This window comes from Amblyomma maculatum, chromosome 11 (genome assembly GCF_055883805.1).
Source record: "Amblyomma maculatum isolate TAMU_Amacu chromosome 11, ASM5588380v1, whole genome shotgun sequence".
In the NCBI taxonomy this organism is placed as follows: domain Eukaryota; kingdom Metazoa; phylum Arthropoda; class Arachnida; order Ixodida; family Ixodidae; genus Amblyomma; species Amblyomma maculatum.
The window spans coordinates 111755279-111772270 of NC_139354.1; the positions used below are offsets into that span (position 1 = coordinate 111755279).

At 43.0% G+C, this 16992-nt stretch overlaps 2 protein-coding genes across 2 annotated transcripts in view; both read right to left on the bottom strand.

Moving 5' to 3' along the window:
- LOC146174677 (uncharacterized) overlaps nt 1–16992 on the bottom strand; it is a 158342-nt gene that overhangs the window by 15790 nt on the left and 125560 nt on the right. The window lies entirely within an intron of this gene.
- On the bottom strand, nt 5160–5694 carry LOC146174678 (uncharacterized). The gene is made up of 2 exons (XM_084585432.1): nt 5495–5694; nt 5160–5382 (listed from the first exon to the last, which is right to left on the bottom strand). The coding sequence occupies exons 1-2, from the start codon at nt 5668–5670 to the stop codon at nt 5160–5162; spliced, it is 399 nt and encodes a 132-aa protein (XP_084441558.1). The 5' UTR covers nt 5671–5694.

Genomic DNA, 16992 nt, shown 5'->3' on the forward strand with positions numbered 1-16992 from the left:
GGGAAGCTTTGTGACTGTGAAGGGGACATGCTCACTGCAGCATTCTTTCCTCTGGAAAATCCAACCACTGGTTGAAGGAAAGGCAGCAAGAAATGTCCTCCTGGCTGCAGGCATCTTGTTCTCTGGCTGCGGTATAGCTTCAGTTCTTCGGTTCCTGCAATCCATTGGGGTGCAAGGCATCACAGAGAGGACCTACTACAACTACCAACGGGCATACTTGCTACCTGCCAGAAATGAGGTTTGACAATAAGGATATCTCTCATACAACATTCAAGTCAAAGTATACGTCATTAACTCGATAACTGGATGTCGCATCCTTTCATTACAATAACTTGAAGCTACAATGCAACATATAAAACATATAAAATGCAGCATATATGCAACAGCGGAGGCATTGCAGTGCAATGCACCTGCTACTGCACATCTCTGTTGCCTTTGGCTACATGTTTAATAGACCAGCTGCATGCTCTAGTTCTGAAGGCATAATTTTTGCAATATTTTTTTTTTAGTAAATGTGCTGTGAGAAAAGTGAAAAGCAATGCAGCATTTGAAACCTGCCCCCCTCATCCTAATATTTCAAGTTTGTAGCCTCTAAATTGAACATCTCCTTCTTTGCAGCTTTTTCAGCAAAGGCAAGCAGAACTTGCTAGTAAGCTTGTAGGGACAACAACAGACCTGGCAGGGGATGATCGCTGTGACTCGCCAGGCTACAGCGCAAAGTACATGACTTGCAGTGTACTAGCTGTGCAGAATGGAGCCATTTTGCACACTGCACAAGTTCAAGTCGGTGAGGTAATGCGACTCATCCTTTCCGACAACTGAGGTTCCTCCTAACATCACATCCTATCTTACGGCATTTCAACCCTTCTGCTCCAACTTCAGTGCACACGGACGCAAGTGGCATAGGCCTCAGTGCTGTCCTCGTTTAGCGCTATGACGACTGTGAACATGTGATTGCTTACGCCAGTCGGACTCTCAGCAAGACTGAGCACTACACCATCACCGAGCAGGAATGTCTCGCGGTTGTTTTCGCCGTGCAGCGGTTTCGCTGCTACCTATACGGAGAGCCTTTCGTAGTTGTAACCGATCACCATTCCCTATGCTGGCTACTCAATCTCTGTGATCCTTCTAGTCGCCTAGCCCGCTGGGCACTTCGCTTGCAAGAATACGACTAAGCATTTCATACAAAAGTGGCCGACGGCACGCAGATGGAGACTGCCTCTCCTGGTTGCCACCTGCCACGACGGAATACTATGCGGACAACTTTGATCATTACGTCACTGCTTTATTTCAGAGATTTCCAAATACTCATACCTTTTGAACCGAGGAACACACCGATCAGCATCTGGAGTCGTTCTTAGCTGCTGCTCAAGACCCAACCTCGAACAGCCAGTTTTGCCTATGCCTATGTGATGGCTTGCTATACAAAAAAGTTTACTCTCGTGGCTGCTTGCTCCAGGAAAGTGTCTTGTTTTTTTCACCGAGCCCACGACCAACTTGTCGTCCCCACTCCCTGTACGGCCGCCGCTACCGACCAACTCTGCGATTACGATACCTCATTAGATAAGAAGGCTGTCAGAATCCGTTTTGCTACAGACTGTTGGCTAATTAAATATTCTTTTTGCCTTTGTTTAAACCTTGACCTGGCTTAGTATTTTACGCTGTGTTTTTGTGTAACTCTCGCCCTTACTTACTATCTCTGGAATACTTGCTTTGTTATTTTATAGTCTTCTTTATCGCAGCGTTTGTTAATTGTCGGTTTTTCTCTTGTCATTTATTGAGTCGTTTTTTATTACTATCATGTCCTGGTGTTTTATTAACTTTTTTTATGCAGTTTTATTTGGACTACTACCTATATATGTTCCCATTGTGTGTTAAAAAAGTGACGCATAAATTTATTCCTTGATCACACACCAACACACGCACTTCACTGGTTGACCGGCCTAACTTTTAACTGTGTTCTCAAACCTCATAGAGGGACGACGGGTAACCGTAAAGGGGATGCCGCGCCTCTGTTAATCGTTAAGGCGGGGTTTGTGACAATATAGAACAGACCAAAACTGCAGGAAAGGTATTACATATGCTAAAAAATTACAAAAAGGTCAATGAGCTGCAAGGATTCATGGGATTTGCCAACTTTGAGAAAAATTTGTGGCACAACCTGCATACTGCATTAATACCGTTTCTTGGGCTAGTTGGTTCATATTTCTATTGTGAAAAACTGCGCCGAAATAAACACACCACAAGACAGAGGACGGGACAAAGGCGCTACTCACAACTGTGAGTAGCGCCTTTGTCCCGTCCTCTGTCTTGTGGTGTGTTTATTTCGGCGCAGTTTTTCACAATAGAAACCTGCATACTCTAGTGCAGTGAAAACAACTGCTCCCTCCCCCCCCCCCTCCAAAAGAAATTTCACGAGTGCACTCAATTCTGCTTAGGCGCAGTAATGTGAAAGCACTGCGAATTATGTCACACTGCTTAAATTGGTCCGACATTACGCTAGCAAACCTCGGCCGCACTCGTCCAGATGGCATACGTGTATGCCATATTTACCCAGGTTAAATGAAGGAGTGGTGCAGATGGTACTTCATGAAGATCCCAATGTTTGCGCACAGCTGAACAGTATGTTGTAGTTTGAACTTGATGAAGAGAATGATGCTTACTGCACAGCATGAGAGTGTGTTGCAAAGTGCATTGCTCGTACCGTAGACGGGGAATGCCTCAGCCCACATAACCAAAGCAGAAGCCAGTGGAGGCCGCTTGGAACCGTCAAAGCCGACAGCCCACCATCACACACCCACGTAACTGGTCGGAATGCTTTGCCCCAAGGCAGGTGACCTCTTCCCCTTGGATAAGTGCTCCCTTCTTCTCTCCTTGCAAATTTCATCGTGGTCTTTTTCTGCAAAGCTGTAAATTCTTCAGTTCTGCTCCTTCTATCTGGTGCTCTGTTCTATACTGCCTTTCGTTTTCCTTTGACTATCCTGCACAGATGAATAAAATGTAAACACCAACACTGAAAAAAGCGACCATGAAAAGAAGCCACAGAAGAGGAGATATGCGGATAGAAAAGCGACAGTAAAAACTAGAAACATATTCACAGATCTCAAGGAAGCAAGATAACAAGCCAAGCTGTCGACAAAGTTCAGGCCCCAGAAATTGCAAGAGAACAAGTTAAAAACATCCTTATCAACACTGCCAAATGAATGAGTTTGAAAGAAGCTCCTCGCTCTATAAAATGCCAGAGGGATAAATATTAGAACAGGCACTGACAAGGTCTCCCAGCCCAACTAAGTGATTCCTGCGGTACAGGCCACAAAATGAGAAGCAGTGGCTACCTTAGCTGGCAGAATTTGTGTACATATATTCACTGTGAAAGGAGAGCGATGTAATGCACAGTTAGATACAGCTGATAATCAAGAAATAGGGGATTATGTCCAGGCATGACAGCTGGTGATAGCCGAGACAGCTAAAATAAGGCTTTTAGAGCATTCGCTCGACTTCTCCCGTGCACAAACCTCAAAGTGAATGCAATGTTGACTTTGAACTCTCACGCTGTGCAGCAAACAATGTCATCTTTATAGCTTGGACATGAGAGCACTACGCTATTGCCACAACCTATCACACCTCGTAGTAAAGCTACAACACACTCTCGCACTGTACAGTAAACATCGCCTCCATCAATTTCTAATTGCAAGACATTTTCGTGCCCTACAATGATCATCGTCTTAATGTTTCATCTACTCCTTCTCCTTCATTAAACTTACGGAAATACACCATGCACATACGCCACCTCACTATAGACGGAGGTTGCAACCGTGCCAGACAGCCTGCCGAGACCATTGAACAAAGAGAAGCCAGACTAGCCCATTGCCAAAAAGCTGAGCAAGAGTGCAAGCGAGCCAAGATCGAAGTGGCAGCAGCAACTGTGACTGCGGCCAATGGCTAACGCTCATGAAATTTGGTTCAAGGACGGTTGAACCTGCACAACGTTTTGAAAATATGCAGTGCTGCCCCTACACTTTGGCAAACACACCTGAAAGGGACCAGCTATTACTGCAGCACACCACAGTTCATCGATAGTGTCAAAACTTTCCTGTTATTGTGATTATGTATTTTTGCTCTTGCCACCCCTTATGTAACACCCCTTTTTAGGGGCCTTTAAGGCAATAAAATGAAATGAAATAAGAAATGTAACACTCTGCAAGCGTATTAGACTGTGAATAAATTCAAATTAATAATTCAGATCAGCAAATGCAGGAACAAGAGTTGTGGTTTGATCTGTGCTTCACCTGTATTACTCCACTGCTGAAATGGATGTATTCTGCGATCTGTTGTCATGTATTCACGGCTAGGAGTATCAATAAACAAACCTTCAAGCACTCATTTCATTGTGTCAGTATTGAGCACTCACACACTCGGTATTAATCAAAACACAGAATGCTTGCGCTGCCTCTGCACAAGCATTCTGTGTTTCGATTTTAATTTTTTTTTTCTATAAAATTCCATTCCAAATAAATGAATGTTTATGGTAGATGCTTGGAAGCATGTGCTCAAGCAGACTTGGCGATGCTCAGCATTGTCCTCCATTCTGGATTGTTTTTGGATATGTATCGTTTTTTTTTACTAGGATTTGAATTTTCTTCCAAGGCTTTATTTTTCACTAACAGTTCTACACCTTTCTTGCTTAGATATCTACAAGTTCTGGCACTTTAGAGGAATGAGATGTCTGTTCTTAAACAGTGCCACAAAACAGACACTTGACGCAGTGCATAACTTGGCGTTCATAAAATAGCATTCTCTATTTTTTCCACCTTAAAAATAAACGCACTTCCATGCACCACTCGAAGCAGTGCGCCTGGCACCCGTGATAAAGTTTAGAATACAGCATGCAGTGAAGCGACAATCACCTGAGATTAAAGGGGAGGGTGCCTGAATCCCATGTAGCTCGCCGACGGAAATTCACGCCGAACCCGGCAAACGGCGCAGGCTGGCAGGACCACCCTGTTGCCTTCGCCCAGCCTGCCCCAAATCCACATGGTAAACAAGCGGTAGGCTATGAAGCGGTGCTGCCTGAAAATACCACGCTTTACAGTAAACGGATCATACACACACAAAAAAAAATAATGATGCGAATCTGTCACCTGACGCTTCCGCACTACCTACTTGTTTACATCTCCGTCTCCATCGACGTTAGCTCCCTCCTCCTCTAGTGCAATGTGCACAGCCCGAAGGACTTCGGGCGTTAGGCACACGCTTTGGAACGCTGGGTGGATCGTAATGCAGCCGCCGTCCTGCTGGCACACCACCAGCACCTCCGGCATGCTGCGGCAGCACACATCTTCTTCAGGTGTGGGCATGCTTTCGCAGCGGCCGCAGCGGCACCTGCGCATAAGTAAAATGTGAAAAGGCCGCGAAGCAAACACGAAACGGCATTTCGTGAAATAAGAAAGTTGTAATAACTTATGTGCAGTGGCGCGTGCGCCACGGAACGCACCATGGTAGGCCGTCGTCTCCGTTGCCAGCGGGTGGTTCAGAAGGGCCAGTCGATGGCGTGCTGCTGTCGTCGCTGTCTAGCGGATCACGAAACGGAGTATAATCATATGGATCAAAGTCCAGCTCGGCAGCGGCTTCACGCAGCCTCGCTTCGAGCTCGGGATCCATGAGATCCATGGCGACCGACACGCGAACCGCCGCAAACCCGCAAACACGAAGGGGAAGAAATCGGAGCACTACCGGAAGTAAACAAACCGAGAGTCGGTGGCGTCACTTCGTGACGCATTATGGGCGGGGCGTCGGCCCGGACATTTTCTTTTTTTTTTGGCCGGCGCATCGGCGTGTATGAGTTGAGGGCTGCAGTGACGGGAGAGGAGGAGCGTCATTTTTAATATGAAATATCTGCGCTATTAAAGATGTTAGCCTAAAATTTTTTTGCGCTTTGCTGAAGGCACGCCGACCGCTCGTGCGCCTTTCTTAAGCACGGCTTCAAGCTTTTCATGGGCCCTTTAAGTAGCAATACACACTCTAACTTCTAAAAGAATAGGTATGCATCCTGTTATACATATATTAATTTCTAGTTAACTACTGTAGCTAAGCCTGAGTTTGCTCTCAGTCCTTTCGGCGTGAGGTATATAATTAGAATAAATTGCATTTGTCGTTAATTGTAGTCATATTAGGATAACTTCAATTGACTAACAGCCGTAAGCATTTTACCCCCGAAAGAGTGCTTGTTACCAAATGAAATGCTCCTAAGCAACAGCATCAAATCCTAAATCCTTAACTTCATCTTTTTTTAGTAATCTCCGCACAGTTCTCCTTAGAAATCACGTGAGAACATGATTACTCTAAATTCAGAACTATATAAGAAGCCACTAACTAAACTTTCTCGTTGTTTTTATATGCATGTCCCTGTGGCCGAAAAATGCTCAAGAAGCGTATGAATTCGAAACTGAAAGCAACCCGTATGCAGTTCGTGGTGAATGTAAGTGTTCTGTGCTGCATCCGTCTTGCAGCGATGATTCCGATGATTTAAATAATAATTGCGCAGGGGGATATTGCAACCGTCGTGTTCTTTGACCAATAAGAAACGTTCTCCATAGTTCAATGCAGAACAATTAGGTGGCGGGAAAACGCGTGTATGCGCAATAAAAAGTCCGAGAACTTGCGTCACTTGCTGTGAAGTTACCCTTTAATAGATAATGAAAATATATGTATACCACTACAGAGGACAGACCGAGGGACGTTTGTCTAAGCAACTAACGGAGCTTGTGCGCAACGTTAAGAATTGCCAAGCGCGATCACCGGTTCATAACTGTGCATCATCCAAGTCACGAAAGTGTATGGTTTCATTGAAAAATGTGATGTAGTACAGAGAAGCAGAAATAAAATAACGGGAAAAAGAACTGAATCCGATGTATCGATAAACTAATGCACCTATGTGCGAGTCGCTCTAACTGTACCGCTTTGTGATCAAGAGAAAGCATTCTAAAACATTGATCCTACTCGCACTTGTGTGAAGTAATTATGTGCTAATGTAGAGAAATAAAACATGTCGAAAGTTAGGAGCCGGGCTGTTCATGCCTGCGGCTTTGTGATTCGTCCTGTGCTCCTTTACAGTTCTCTTTCAAGCCACAGTGGTATAGCATAGAGTCAGAGCAGGGCCACCTTGTGTGCAGTGAAGCACGTCGAGTGCAAATAGGGTGCATAGCATGTGAAAGACACATTGTGATGAATGGCAGAACAGAGATGCTTGTCCTGTAGTTAATTTGCGACTGGTGACTCTGGGCGGTCACTGGTGATGCTGCGCTGTCCGGTCATTTCAAGCTGTCATAAGGGGCGTGTCAGAGCGCTCTAGTGGTCTTGTTTTGAACTCTTGACAAATCTTAAGAAAATACAATTACATCAGAGCAGGGTGCCTCTTTCTTGCGTGGCCCCGTGATCAGGTTCGAAGGCGTTTAGCAGCGTCTTTTCCAACCTCATGCACCACCAAATGACAATAAAGCGTGGAACATAAACCTTGTGCGCAACCTCGTCACGTGATCCGAGACGGGAAATCACTGAGAAAACGACAATATATTTTCATCCCGTCGAATGTATAGAGAGTCTCAACATCCGCTTAGGCCTACGGGAAGCTTTCAGAGCTTTTCAAAAAGCAATTGGGGTCCGAAGGCATCCCAAAATGCAACCTAAATGTTAATGTGTATTGAAAGAAAAGCCACAAACAATTTTCATGCTGTGATTGTTCGGTTTACAAAAAAAAACAAGAACAGATAATAGTCCCTACTCAAAAAAGGGATCCGAAGAGCTGTTATACACGTTAAATGCATAGCGCTAATCTGATGGTCTGCGAATGCAACAATACTGAGAATTGGTCCATGTGTTCTTAGCTCTTCTCTGGCACAATATACAGTGTAATGCTAACCGGCATTGCTGCAGTTTTAATAAACATTTTTTGGAATTCTGGTTTTGACAATTTGGAAAAAATGAAGCAAAAAACATTCGCTCTAGCAGCTAGCTCGAGCTAATAGAAACGGATGGAAGCCTGTGCACTTCCATCAGCTCACCATGGAATACTTCACTTTATGTGTAAAACGAAAAAGTTTGCGAAACCAGAAATAAATTACTCGGAATATTTTGTGTATTCGTTGTAGCGTATCCGACACGACCAAGCAAGTTAATGTATTTCTAGGTATCGAGAATGGTATACCCACCAATGGGCGATACCCTCTGTGAGGAAGATCATTCAGGTGTTATTGTTGATTTGATAGCCTTCTCACAGCCATTTGCGTGGAAATATGTGCAACCATAATACAGGATAAAGTGAACTAGTCAATGGTCATAAGCTGGGTTAACGTTCAGTAGTTACTTGACGAAAACTGACAGAGGGAGTTAAACATTAGAAAGGAATGGCAGAAAGTTTGCGCTTTGTATGCTATGCTACACGTGTAAAGGAAACGAAGCGAGTGAAACAAGAATGTTGTAAAATAAGTTTTGCATGTGTGCGTAGTACGTTCCTGGGGGTGGGGTAAACATGGCGCGCATTGAAAGTTTATAACCTTGATCTCAGCACTAATCCCTACAAGAATTGCATTAGAGGATACAAATCTTTCCAGAAGAGGCGGACCTAACTCAAAAGTGCATGTAGGTTTACCTTGTGGAGCAGCATCGAACAAATTACCAGGATCTCACGTATGCATAAGAATGAGGTTTCAGCCTTGGAGCTATCTATTAAGTCGCGAATATGTGAGATACCGCAATGCAAAGCCACTTATTTAAGTCATGATTCGTTGGCGCCATATGAGGTTCTGTAATTTTTCATCCTGAACTGTTCCAGTACTGCAATGCTACGTTCGAGGTAAGCGTAAACGGTTCTTAAATTAATTGCAATGCTTGCTCAAGCCAATACGAACAGTTAATAGGTTGAGGAGAACGGATATAATCAGCTGTCCAAAGGTAAACCTATTGCTCAGGTTACCGGGCCTTCGTGTGCGTGTAGTACAAAAACAAAGATAGCATTTCTCTTGCAAAGCTCTGTTCGAGGCAACAGGTAGGGGTGTTTCCTAATGAATACGCAGAGCTCGAGCTATATGATTCGCGTACGGACGACGTGCAGCTTCGTGGTACATAGCCACAGTTGCATGCAGTGATCAGCAACAGAAGGGCACACGGAGGAATGCCTATTTTATGCCGATTTGGCTTGCAGGCACTGCAATTCCCGCAGCGAAACCAAAATATCTTATTTCTGCGGTTAATGCTGACTCAAACACGCAATGAAATACTAGAGGCGGCGACTGTGTTTTAGGCACGACATGTGAAAGCGAAATCAGTAAAGCGCTCTTTTCAATTCCTTGCGTTTTAGGGGCTGCAGTGATGCAACTGTTTGCCCTCTTTAGCTCTACTTGCTGCGAACAATCTTTACTGCAGCGGTTTTCGCAGTGTTGCGTAGAACTATATTAAGAAAGGTTGACAGCGCCCGCACGAAACAAAGCGGCCATGCATCGACAGAGCGAAACCAAATCAGCCGGTGATTAATAACGTCGCAGGCTTCAGGACCGGTCCGGGGGAAGGATGCGAAAGCTGCTGTCATGTTCTTTCCGTAGCGACGCCGACCGCCAATAAAGACGCCTTCTTGATTACGGCTTGGTTGGAAGCGAGCCGTACTTTATTGCAGGGGAGGGCAGACTCCTTTTTAATTGGAGACTCATCTCGCTTCACAGATTATCGGTATACATGGCCTATCGACGTCAGGCGCCGGCACGGCAATTAGCCTAAACGCAATGGCACCCAGGAAAGCTGCCTGACAAGTTAATTTTTTGTTGCCTTTATTCATTCGGCCCTAAACGGGTTTCCGGAGGTACGAGCTGCGATGTGACTCACCTCTCTACCCCGGATGCAATATTCGCTCTTCTGTCTTGTTCTCAGCGCTGATGGTGATAGGTTCCGCTCGCCAGTAAAGGGTGCTATCCGTACACTAATCGATTATTCGCTTGTAAGGATCTTACTATGAGATGTATATTTTGCGCATAGAAAACATTACCGGGCTGCCATGCGTCACTTATTTCTTATCTTTTTCCAGGTCGGGTATTTGCACGTAGCAGCATAGCAAAGCACATCAGTTGCAATGCTGCAACTGAAACACAACAGAAAAAAGGAATAAGAACAGGAAAGGAAGCGATTAAACAAAAAAACGGACCTAAAAAATGCAGTGTTAAAGACATTAAAGGTTTAACATAGCTCAAGAAAGGAAAATGTGCTTGTGAGTTTCTTCTAAAATATAATGACGATAGAGAAACATTATGCGCAGAGCGTGCTCTCTCGACGGAAATAGGCTGAAGGCAAGAAGGCACAGTGAATTGACACTCCTTAAAGCTAGGTACGAAAAGAGATGATAATTTGGTTAGAATTATGGAGTTTAATTTCGGTCAGCGAATCAGGATATCAGGCTCGTATCTTGATATTTGTTAATGTTTCACATAATTAAAGAAAAACTGTTCGCACGCAAAATCTGTTGTCTAATTCTACCCTCGAGTTCCCACCAGGTCCAGGATTTTGTTACAGCTTTTATTATAGGGCAAGTGTAGGATATTATGAGATACGGTCACGAACACGTTGATGGGAATGGTATGCGCTTCTGATGAATGAAAAAGAAACTTTAAAATTACTAGGTAAAACTAGGATAGAAAATCAAAAAGATGTGTTTTTAAAAATAATCGGGAGGACCTGTGGAATAATGTACATTATTTTGTTGAACATATTAGTATATATGGAGCATCTGATGCCTAGCAATAATTTGCTTCTTATGTTTTTTCTGCGAGCTCAAATAAATTAGATTGCCATAAAATCCAATGGGTTGCGTTTTTTTTAATAATGGTGAGTCATCAGTGAAATACTGTAGGATACATTATGAATCTATTGATACAGATGGTCAAAGCTGCCAATGAGTACCAAAGTTGTGCTTCTGAAGTTTGTCCTCCGCGCTTACAAAAATTGAGTCAGATTGCCATAGAAAAGCAATAGGGTGCGATGAGGTAGGTTTTTAATTATATTAGCAAAAGACTAGAAGACTGGTAAGAAAAAAATTTGATGATATATTGGCTTTAATAGTGGCTTTGAACAAAATGTGAAAAATGTACCTAGAACAAGCATTCCCCAGAAAAGTTTCGAAATTTCGGGGTATGTGCTATGCGAAACTTTCAACCGAAAGCAAAGTTAAAAAACAGAAATTTCGTTTTTATACTTCGTGATGCTAGTTTTGTCTTCGTGAACCAGACTTTCCTGAAGACCAGTTCACAATTTATCAATATATGGTGAGAACAGGACAGCTGAAATAATAAAACAGGGATCATTTTACTTTATTTTGTAAGTTTTATCTATTTTGTTTGTACCATAGGCCGTTTTAGGAGGTGTACGAGGGCAGGGGGACACAAAAATTTTATAATTAGGTGCATGAAAGAGATAAACTACTGAAACATGTAAAATGGTTGCCATAGAAAAGAATTGTACACAGTGCAAAGTTTGTAATAAAAACATGCTATCAGAGCATTAAAATTTAATATCAATCATTGAAGCAAATGGGTCACGACGGCGGCTGCAATCTTGATATGAGCGAAGCGTAAATGAGCGACAAAAGGAATTTGTGCAACATATCAAATGTCTAATTTCAAGGCAGTGATTGAGGGCAGTGATCCAGCTAGGTGACGTAAAGTGCACGTGGGTTGCAGAAGTAAAACGTTGTGAAGCCATAATCTTAGTAAGTTTCATGTTGTAAGGATATAGCCACAGATATAGACGACTCAGTCACAGTAGAGAAAGTGAAAAGTAAACCCCTTAACAGTCGTACAGGTAACACGATGGTATTTGTTACAAATAACCTCTTCCGAATATTCTCCACAACGTTTACTGGAATATTAAGGTCAAGGCCCAATACTGAGGCAGTATGCTCATGTTTAGGAGGGACGAGACTTAGCTGTGTATTATTAACGAGTAGTATTTAAAGATTATCATAAAACTTTGTCGTAAACAAATCCTTTGCATGTTTGCACAGTACACAGAGCCCTGAAAAGCTATAGAGGCCTCTGGCTGCAATATATGTTAATAATGAGATATCATTGAAAGCTGTTTATGGCTTTAAATAAAATTTTCTGGGTTCCACTACACTGCTGGTAGAAGACAAGGGACGGAGAGCTATCGAGTGTGCTCTTTTTTGCCTTTCCGATAGATTTGAAGAACTTTTTAATGACATTTTCCTATCATTTTCTTATTAAGCCTTACTGTTAACATTCCTCTCGTGTACATTATCTACTAAATTCGCCTGTAGATGTGCTGTTTGTTTAACGTTGTTTGACGGTTATTATGCGTCTCATCTTTAGCATCGTGTCCACTATTCATGCCTGTTACGTAGGGGACCAGGCTTCGATTCCCCTCGAGGAAGATTTGCTTAAAAGCGAAAATATTGCTTGTAACATGACGAGAAAAACCGGTGGCGTCATTTGCAGTTTTGACTTACAACATGGCCGAAAACTTCTAGCGACAGAAAAAACATGCAGGGTGAGGTTATCAAGGGGCCTTATCATGAGCACAGCTAGTAAGCCGAATATCCAAGACGTATCAGTAGGATCATCCAGACACCCCCGCGTCTGAAGCCACCACTATTTCAGAAGATTCAAATTTGCGTCGTCCTTTTATGTACACCCATGCGTAACAGTGGGGGACTGCGCGTTTTGACAAAACCACACGCAGCAATTTCTGAAGGTGAAGCGGCTTGCAAAGAATTCTCGTCCGAGCTTCTTCTGGGATACCGTTTGCGTACAAAATTAGATATGTGTTTTCCTCCCAGGAACTACGAAATGCCCAAGCATTCAGAGACTGATTCCGCCAGTTGGTACTTCACCCCGCGAGACGCAGTCTACGTGCGCAACTACGGCGTAGGAGAAAAGTGGACACCAGGCAAAGTGAAATCGACGAGTGGTGCCCGTCTAGTCACTGTGGCTACTGAGGACGGAGTCGTTCGACGTCATGTCGACCAGATCCGAAAACGCTCTTCAGACACCGACGGAAGCAGAGAAGTATCAAGTCCTGCAGAATCGCCTCCTGCGACCTTAGGGGCCCCGACAGACGAGGCTCACGACCTTCCCGAAGGGCCTGTTCCTGAGCAACGCCGGTCCACAAGAACTAGAAAGCCAGTGGAGCGCTATGGCTATTAGGGGAAGGAAATGCTGCTGACAACAATGCTGCAGATAACAGCGCATGCGTAGCTATTCCCTCTTTCCTTCTTCCCCTCCTTTCTTTCCTTCTCTATATATTTCCGAGCCGGAAATAAAGCGTCGTCTTTTCGCTCTGTAAATCTGCCTGGTTTTCATCGCGTAGCTGCCGGCCTTTGGCCGGTAGAACGCTACACGGCTATTTCTAAGTTATGCAAAGGGTGGTAGCCTCCCTAATATGCTTGTCATCTTGTCCAAGCAAATGTATCAGGTGCATTTGATATGCATAAAAATAATTATTGCAGCTGTTCGCGTGGTCTCTCCACTTTTGCGCAGAGGTGTACTTAGCAATAGTGGACAACCATGTGACTGCAGTTTTCCTGATTTTTGTATCAAAATAGGCATAGAACAATTAATCCCAATGTACTTTTTGTAATATGCGAATTTTCGCTGCACATATAGCATACTTAAATTGGAGACTAGCCTGCTACGCGTTCTTATACCGACGAGATTATCGCTGTCACCCCTTATGAAAGAGGCATTGCCTCTCCCATATCTTTTCAGCTTACTCCATCCTGTACTCGCTCTATCCAGATAATCCTTTCACACTTTTTAATCCCCTCTTTTCACCTAACTTTCTGGCGCCCGCTTCTACGCCTGCCTTACCTCATAATCTAGTCTAGCACCCTTAGCCACCGTATTCTACCTCGTCTTCACGTTAAATGTCTTGGCCATGCCTACTTCTTCTTCATTTTGACTAGAATGTTGTTAATTTGCGTTTCTTTCCTGACCCACTCCGCAAACTTTCTGATTCTTAACGTGACGTCAATCATTTTCCATTTCAAAACACTCTGTGTGTGTTCTTCGAATTCAGTTGTACTTTCAACATCCATAAGTGAGTACCGATGAGATAAAGCTGACACATACGTTTTGCTTTTTTCCGGAAATTATGGTATGCTGTCATTCTTAACGTTACTGTTCGTTCCACATACGCTCAATCAAAATCTGATTCTAGGTATTCCATTTTCGTGGTCCGAATCTGTGCTCAAAATCTTGTTAAGTATGTGTATTTGTTTACCACTCTCAGCTCGTTGTTACCTATCGTAAAATGATGTTCATTTTCGAGGCTGTAAAGGTTATTTAAGCATTCAGGATGCTAATTTTGTTCCCACCGTTTACCCGTTTAAGCCATTAATCAAACTTTGCAATTCGTATCCCGGGTTATGCTGGAGTGCAATGTGAGATCACTGCACCTAGATTATTGAAGTATCCACCACCAAACCCTACCCTGGCTGTCCCCTAAACAGGTCTCTTTATACTTCCGCTAAGCAAGCTATCAATATTATTGGAAATATCGAGGCTCTTTGTATAACATCCATACATAGTGGAATTTTATCACTTTCTATATGAAGTACTGCCTCTGTAATGCACCCACAATATGTATCTTCGAGTTCTTTCACATATGTTTAATATGTACCCTGATTGCGTAATTCCTGCATGACTGCGGAGGTTCTGGCTTCGTATAATGGTTTTTTGTAGTATCGAAATGCAATGATGGTAATATTCCGAGCATTTTCGTATCACTAGGTTCATAGTGCGGATATGTCCTATTACAGTTTTCACCAAAAGGTACCTGATCCATTGGCTGATTGGAATGTGCGTTTCTCTGGATTCTTTTATCGATTACCTTAGTAATTACCTTTTACGTAACGAACCGTAAGATTATCGGTCTGTAATTTTTCAAATACCTTTCTTGTGGATTCAGATAATATTCCTGTTCTTCCAGGCTTCCGGTATTCTATGCAGATCATCAGGCATTGTGTATACAGTGTGAGCATTCTTTTCAGCACTCTCTCTCTACTGTTCTTCAATAATTCTGACGTTACCTGATCCTGGTGAGCTACAGTCCTCTTTTTTATTGCTTCTATATGCCCCTTGCTACGTACGTTGGATACTTTATAGATCAGTGCAGAACTCCTCGGCTACTAGCGGAGATATTATCCACGTCGGTATTTGTATAGGACGTCTTGTCTCTTTGCGCATATATATGATCTTTGTAAGGGTCACAGCTTCCCTTTACAACCAAGTACTGCATACACACCCACAATCGTATGCCTTCTACGACAGGTTTCTGCGATCACGGCTCCAAAAAGCCGCGTGAAGGATGTCAGTCTACGTTGAATTCGGAACCGCCTATATTGAATACAGTAATATCAAAAAGAAACTTGACACACGTCGAAGACCTCGTGGGAAAATATTTCTAAGCCGGGACTGTAATGCTTTCGAATTCATACCCGCAGTCAGTTTGAAGTACCTCTGCCGATTTTCTTTGTCCCATGCAGAGAAAAACGGCGCGAACCTTTTTTTTCTCTACCGGTATTCTACCTAAAGAGTCTATAAGGAACGTCTATTGCTTTTAATGGTACCACACTAATACTGTTACACGCTGTGGTTACATCGTACAAACCGACTTTCGTGTAGACTTACCTGCTCGCCAACAGCTATGTCATTATAAAACTTAGCTAATAACAACCACTTGAGCATTTTAATAAACCTTTTTCAGAGTCTTGCAAAGGATGCACCATAAGCTGTCTGCGAAAACACACATTAGCGATGTCTCCTGTGCATAGGAATTGCGTTTCCCTCGTCCTTCTAAGCCGTCTCTTAGTGAGCATCGACCAGCTCGAGTCCTCTTTTCTGTAACTCCAAGTACTGCTATAATCATCATGTTGTATGCAGTTTGAGACAGAAACGTTAACATTTCTAGCCACATGTTTTTTTCAAGCACGTAGCGAAGCATTCAAGGTGCCTACTAGACGGTAAATCTTTATGGCGAAAAGCCATTTGGCGTGAAATGGTGACTGGTCACTGGAGGGCTGCAATATGTCCCGAAAACTAAACATTATAAGGAGGTATTTATGGGAGGTGCTTCATGAATGATAAAAGGCTAGAATTCACGTCCGTTATACGCACGCGGGTACATGAATGTGTTCACCTATACTGACACATTTGACTTCGGCTTATATTCCTCAGGCGAAAATAACGGCAAAGGCGACAAAAAGGTGTTCAGATAATGAACAATGCCTCTGAGAAAGGGGATGACTAGCAGTTGTTTCTAGGCCTAATCTACCCTTTCATCTTCAGTGCTACGCACAGTGCGCAAGCCTGAGCCAGAGTATTTTCAAATACACAATACTTCAGAATAATGAAATCAATGTGTCAGCGGAAGTGCTCATTCGGCCCATGAGAAAGAGAGAGGCTATAAATGATGTTCGCTTCTGCGAGTTATGTTATTTTATTCTTCATTTTTTTATTAACGTGCTGTTATTCCAAAACCGAATTGTCAATAAGCTTAGGAATGTGTATTCACCCTAGCTATCAGTTGATTTGCTTAATAAGTTCGTTATATTAGTTAAAAAAACTGCTTCCGTGTAGTTATTTCACAGTATATCCACACCGCGAGAATAATATTAAGGAGTTTTTCGCATAGTGCCTATTGGTATAGAAAAACACTTACCTCCTTTCTTCTGTTCTTTGATCCCTTACAATATCATGTTGTTTTGAACCGCCTTTCAATAAGATGCGCACAATTATTGCTGTCTATGCTTTTTTTTTATGGTCTTTTTTGAACCTTTTACTTGTGACGTTGATTTTCCAAGGGGGGGTAGAGTAATGGTAATTATTCTTTGTATCCATTGCTGTCTTCAAAATTTCGTGCGGCCACATTCGTTTTATACCCTCTTTGTCTGCGCCGATGGTAATGCATTGTATTTTTCTTTTTATGTTTGGCCCACTT